The sequence below is a fragment of the Phyllostomus discolor genome, chromosome 3 (genome assembly GCF_004126475.2).
Source record: "Phyllostomus discolor isolate MPI-MPIP mPhyDis1 chromosome 3, mPhyDis1.pri.v3, whole genome shotgun sequence".
In the NCBI taxonomy this organism is placed as follows: Eukaryota; Metazoa; Chordata; class Mammalia; order Chiroptera; family Phyllostomidae; genus Phyllostomus; species Phyllostomus discolor.
In genome coordinates, this window is record NC_040905.2 from 84,304,878 (window position 1) to 84,310,877 (window position 6,000).

General features: G+C 44.4%; 1 protein-coding gene across 2 annotated transcripts in view; it reads right to left on the bottom strand.

The window, feature by feature from the left end:
- Window positions 1–1,749, bottom strand: part of CEP120 (centrosomal protein 120) — a 74,993-nt gene extending 73,244 nt beyond the window's left edge. Inside the window, exons 1-2 of one of the 2 annotated variants that reach the window (XM_028509269.2) lie at window positions 1,561–1,749; window positions 1,217–1,294 (exon numbers count right to left, since the gene is read on the bottom strand). In XM_028509269.2, coding sequence (XP_028365070.1) covers window positions 1,217–1,265 — 49 coding nt within the window. In that variant the 5' untranslated portion in view covers window positions 1,266–1,294; window positions 1,561–1,749. Of the gene's footprint in view, window positions 1–1,216; window positions 1,298–1,560 lie in introns of both variants that reach the window. The other variant, XM_028509278.2, reaches the window with a different exon arrangement.
- Between the last annotated feature and the right edge of the window lie 4,251 nt (window positions 1,750–6,000).

The window sequence follows — 6,000 nt, forward strand, 5'->3', positions numbered from 1 at the left end:
GGCCCACAACCCAGGCATGTGCCCTCACTAGGAATCGAACTGGCGACCCTTTGGTTCGCAACCCACACTCAATCCACTGAGCTACACCAGTCAGGAGTACTAGGTCTTTTAAACAATTAGCAACCTAACAGTTGAAACTGTCCCAAAGCACTACCACTTGCCATTCTACTGTTCCAAAACTCAAACATTCGGTTTACAATATTTACTTCCCCCTCACCCTGCAAAAAGTGCCAAGCCACCACAGAATACCTCCCACGGAGGGGTGGGGGGAAGGCCAGTCATGCCTCTGGCCCACTCAACATGACTTCTTCTCGCATGTTCTTTATAATCTGTCCTCAATTTACCTGTCAACTCCTACGCCCTCCACTCTCCTGCAGTCTGCTCTCCAACCACAATGAATTTAAGCAACCACAGAACACGCCTTGCTTTTCCATACCTTAAGTGCTCTTTGTCTTTCTCTTTGTCTGCGTCCCTTTGACTTTACTTTTTTCACCTGTCAAATTCCTAACCATCCCTTAGGACCCGAATAAGTGTCACCTCTTCTGGGGAACCCCTTTTGCAACTTCCCTACAAATGGTCATTCCCTCTTTCTTGCCCTGATGAATTGTTTGTTGACACATTGTCCATCCTACATCCTTAATTTTTAGAACCAGGATTGTTTTATTCTGACATTCCCAACACTGTGCCTGACACTCGATGACTCTCCAATAAACAAATGTCAATAAACCAAACTCCAGGACACGCATAGTAGCACTAGGGCCTCTTGACAACCTTTAAGTCCTCCATCGAGACTTGCAAAGCGCATGCCCTCCATAACACTCTGAAACCTCAGGAAACATGTATTTGAATCAAAGGAAAATTCTTGGAAATGCTGTTACCAGGAGGTCGCTGAACAGAACGTGCTTTCCAGGCACACTCTCAGCTCGTATATAAAAGTCATCGACATGCTGCTGCTTCTGGGAATCGTTTTCCTACAGTCTCTGGGGCTGCGGCTAGTCACACTAAATATCACCTACCCTTAATAGCGTTCATACTCCCTTGAGAGATTTTTAAATCAATTGCCTAGCAGACCTCACCACGTACAACTTCGAACAAGTCTTTGGGGACCACGAAAGCAAAGATGACAAGGTTCTTAGGGCTCACAAAGCCTCGGTCCCGCATCACTGCGTTAAAATCAGGAAGCAGCAGTTGCATAAGTCAGTCCTGGGTCGCTTACCTTCTACGATGGACACAACGATGAGCAGTGGGTCGGACTTGGAGACCATGGCTGCGGTCTGCGGCTGGCAGGCGGGGTCTGCTGGACGGAAGGGGGCCCCAGCTGAGTTTCGGGTAGCCTGCGACCCCCGGTGGGGCTGCCAGCACGGCTCCCACCGCCCGCTCCTGGCCCCGGACGCCCGGACCCAGCTCTGCGGCCGGGTGCCGCAGCCCGCAGCGCTCCCGGCTCCCCGACCCCGGGCCGCCAGCCCAGCTCCTAACCCTGCCCGGATTCAAGGCAAAAATGCCGCTCCGCCACCCGACCCGGCCAGTTTGCAACCAGAGGCAAGCCCGCAGCCTAAGGACCTTTTGCCGCCTGTGTACCCGCTTTTCAAACGCCCCGGCAGCCGCCGCGGCCGCTGCCGCCGCCCTCAGCTTCCGCCTAGCAACCAGGCCCGCAGGCCCAGTGCCCGGGAGAGGCCGGAGGACAAAGGGTGATAGAGACCAGGGCAGGTGAGGATAGAACGCCCCTCGGCCCACTTTGACGCTTGCCCTTTTACACTTGGTTCCACAGCCCGAGAGAGACGACTAGACCAATACCTCACAGCGCCCTCTGCTAGCCGGACGAGGGAAAGCGGGCTATTTGCGGGGAACAGCTGCGCAGGCGCATTACTGCGGTAAAGGCTACCAGAAGTTCCCTTTTGAAGAGTGTGAGTGTAGTGTATTCTCTGCATTATGCTCTGTACAAAACCTGGGAAATAGATCAATAGAGATTTTTTAGGAATCTAGCTCGTTTCAAGCCCCTACTGTCAAAACTGTTTAAAGATCAAATCACAGAAAAATAATGAGTTAAGTCTGAGTTCTGAGATTGTCCTGGCGCAGCACCTCAAGTGTGTACGCTTTGAAAACAAGTAGCGTCAATACGGTAATTACTGTAACTGGTGGTGGTGACGTAAGCTCTCCGAGAATTTCCTGTACAGGAAAAATTACCCTAAAAACGAAAACATTGTCACGTGGGCAGAAAAATTAAAGGTATACGTTCGTCTACTCTGTGACCAGTAAGTAAAGAATTAGCAAAAGCAAGACCAAAAATTGAACAAGGCATCCAAATGCTGTCAACCGACATTTTTTTCTCCAATGGAGAGACTACATCAGATCAGGATTTGGGACGTACCTCAGCCAGTTACATGCTGGGCGACCTTAGGCAAGTGATTTTAGCTCCTTGAGCCTCAGTTTCAGCTAAACAACAGTAGTATACATGAAACTCTAGTTCAGGACTTAAATGAAGTAAATTCCATTTAGTTATTATATTTTTATATGAACAATCTTAGATCTTAAGTAAAAGAAGTAGGAACTGCCATCAATACAACTTGTTGTTTTGCTTTAGAATATCCAGCTGAGCTTGAAATCTGGATTTTAAACCATCATTCAATACTAGAGAATAACTTTAGTCAGAAAAAAATTTGACAAATCATTAAAATTAACTAAGAAACTCTTTCACATAGTAAAATTTCACATAGTTTCCTTTCCTGGATTCCCCAACCCCCCTTAAAAAAAAAACCACTATTACTGTACTTCTAAAATCATCTCATCATAACTACTGAAAAATCAACCTAGTTGGCAGGATGTTGTTGGTTTTTTTTTTAACAGACTGTACAAAATGAATAACATGAAATTTTCCATCTATGTCATCTAGAAATGGAATTATAATTCCATCAGCATCTATAGCCTTCTTGCCTGTTATTCAATAATCTAATTTCCTTTTGTATGTGATATTAAACAATAGTAAATTCAGTTCTAACATAGATCATTATATTTTAGCTTAATTCATAAGAGAAAATTTTGTTATAAGTTCATGAAGCATCAATTACTGTTTCAAAATACATAAGTAAGTGCCAATAAAATATAAAATTTTGTGTATTAGACAATGTGAGATTAATTACATTATAAACATGCAAATTAAATCCAACAAGTTTGAATAAACATGTAATCAAAACCACAAAGCATTCTGACTCATTTTAAAGCTTTCTTTTTCTGTAGTTATTTTACATTTTGAAAAAACACTTTACTTGTACAATGTCTCTGTATTTTCAATCTTTTTAACAACTTCTGTAGCCACCATAGGAGGGACCATGAGCTGCATTCCGTTTCTTCAGCTCCTCCTCTCTACATGTCCTCTCCCTGACACACAAATACTCTCACACACACTTATTAAAACTTAAGGCAAGTACCATGGGTTATTAAAATTAATACATCTGTTGAATAACTGCTATATTTAAGAGCATGGTGCTAGACCCTCACCTTCAAGAAGTGTTCAGAAAACAGTCTCCTTCTGGAAGAGGGAGCAGGAGTGGAGGAAGTAACTAGTATTCACTTAGCGCCAAGGTGGTCTGACTTCCAATCCAAGCTCTGATTTCATTAAACTTGGCAATTAAGTTGGCTGCCTTTAATTCCTTGAAGAAGGGCCACAGATGTCAATGGACAGAGAGGTAGTGTAGCCCAGCAGCATAGTGACGTATATCTGCATTCCAAGATCTACAAGTTATTAGCTTTATGATTTGGCTAAGTCATTTTTCTCTGAACCCCAGTCTTCCCTGTTGGTAAAATAGTATTAATAGTCCTTATGTCACATGCTTTTTACAAGGATTAAATGGCATTGCCTCTGTGAGGGGCCTAGGCTGTGACGAAATCCCTGAATGTGGTAGCTATTTTTTATTGTTAATGTGGAGCAGAAATAATGAGATTCTTATACTCCCTGATCTTGGCCTATGTATATGTTCTAGGGGCAATATCCTCCCGAACAGCCCCTCCCCCTCGCTTTTATGAAAGACCACAGTGAGCATCCCGATATCAAATACTCTTTCAGGTCAGGCAGGTGCTGTCAACTAACTAGTGAACTGGGCTGGGCCTGGCCTGCGCAGAAGCAGAGCCCTGTGGCGGTCTACAAGGATGGCCCTTTTCTGCCCTAGCTGGTTATTGCCATGCAGTAAAAGCCAGTTTTCCCAAATTTCCACAAGAAACTAGAATGACAGATTTTTATACGAACCCATCCAATTTTTAAACGTTAGTAAGTTCAGTTTGTTAACAAACAAAAACACGGCATGAGCCATACCAAAACTTCTGCCTGCCACAGATTTGTCACCTCTGACCTAAATTCATTGTTTGTAACAGGTGTCCCTGAAGGGTAGAGAAATGGAGTAGTAAGGAAAGAAGTCACAATTGTCTGAAACTGGGAAGGAGAGGGATGAAGGAGAGTGAAGGGGAGCCACATTCTTCTCCTTGGCAGAGTCTTCAGGAGGGGACAGAAAAAGGGACTCACCCCATGTGGTCCCTAGGGAAGTGAGACCTTAGACTCCAATATATCATCATTGGCACAGGTTCTTATGCCTCTAATTTGACACAAAATTTGTGAACTTACTAGACTGCAAAGGACCATGGAGGCTTGGATGATGGACAGTTTATCAGTGACCAGTTTGGGCAAAAACTAGCAAGGCCTCCCCAAATATTTGCTCTGTGTCAAAATCCCAGCATCTTTGAACACTTTGTATATGGAGGAGGGAACCCCAAAGATGACTGAGATTCAATTGCCTGTTGCCTGGCATAAGGAGCCTGGAGGTGAATTTAAGAGTCTAAAGAAAAGCTACATTTCTTGCATTCCCCCCTTTGTGGCCTAAGCTTTATGGGGTTGCCTTAGGCTGGGATGACCTCTGAGCCCCCTGCCATGGGGTGTGTCACAGTGGCTTTCTCTTAGGCCAGGTACAGAGTAGAGGGTGTGGGAATTCCCTCTATTTCACAGAGAACAGATAGAGCTGGAGATAGGTCTGGGACGGTGGGAAAGGACTGCAGGCCACCAGAAAAGGCTGCTTGGCTGCTTTGGAAAGACTCTGCCATTGGTAGAGTGCCTGTATGCTAGAGGCAGAAACTTTGGAGAAGGCTTCATTTTAGAGGTAGAGGAAGACGGTAGATGCTAAAACTAAAGACTGCCCCCCGCCCCCGCCCCACTGTAACTGTGACATTGAGAAACACTATGTAACATTGTGGGACTTTGATTCACCTTTGTAATGTCTTCTGAGTGTCATTTTTTTTTTCTTTAAAAAGCTTCCTTGCCAAATACTGAAGCCAATAGTGGAGGAAGAGCTGGTACCAGCCTACTCAGCTGTCTAGAGAAATTCTCCAGGCTTCTGGGTGAGTGGTTTGGCCCATAGAATTCTGACCCCACTAAATGGAAACATGGGGTTTCTGTAGGACAAGATATCTCTTGCACAATCATTTGATTTAATGTTGATATCCCAAGTACACTCAAAGGCCATAAAACTCTTCCCTACTTCTATAATGAGCAACAAAAATTAAAACAGGCAATTAAAAAAACAACAACCTTCTCTTGAAATCAAAGAAAGCTTCTAAATATATGGCCTGGATTCAGAGAAGATAAAAGCTCCTCTCAACTTCTTGCTCACTTTCCTAAGCGACAGATAGTACAAACAGCTCCCCCTGCCAGCAGCCAGCAAGCTTAGCTGCACATCTTGGTGAGTGGTATAACAAAGCCAAGCCATTACACCTTGCAGTTGCATAACTCACAAAACTGTCCTTCCCAAATAACTGTATGTGTTTATGATGCCATCATAATGCTTTTTATTTGCATAAACGTGCACACTTCCAAGTAGATTCTAGCAAGTGTAACAGGCAACCGGATGTTGAATGGGGACTTTGTTGCCTTGGAGTTATCACTCATGACCCAAAGGATAAAAGAGAAGTATCAAGTCTTCCTCATTATGAAGAGCACCCAAGATCGCTAAGGCCCAGGCA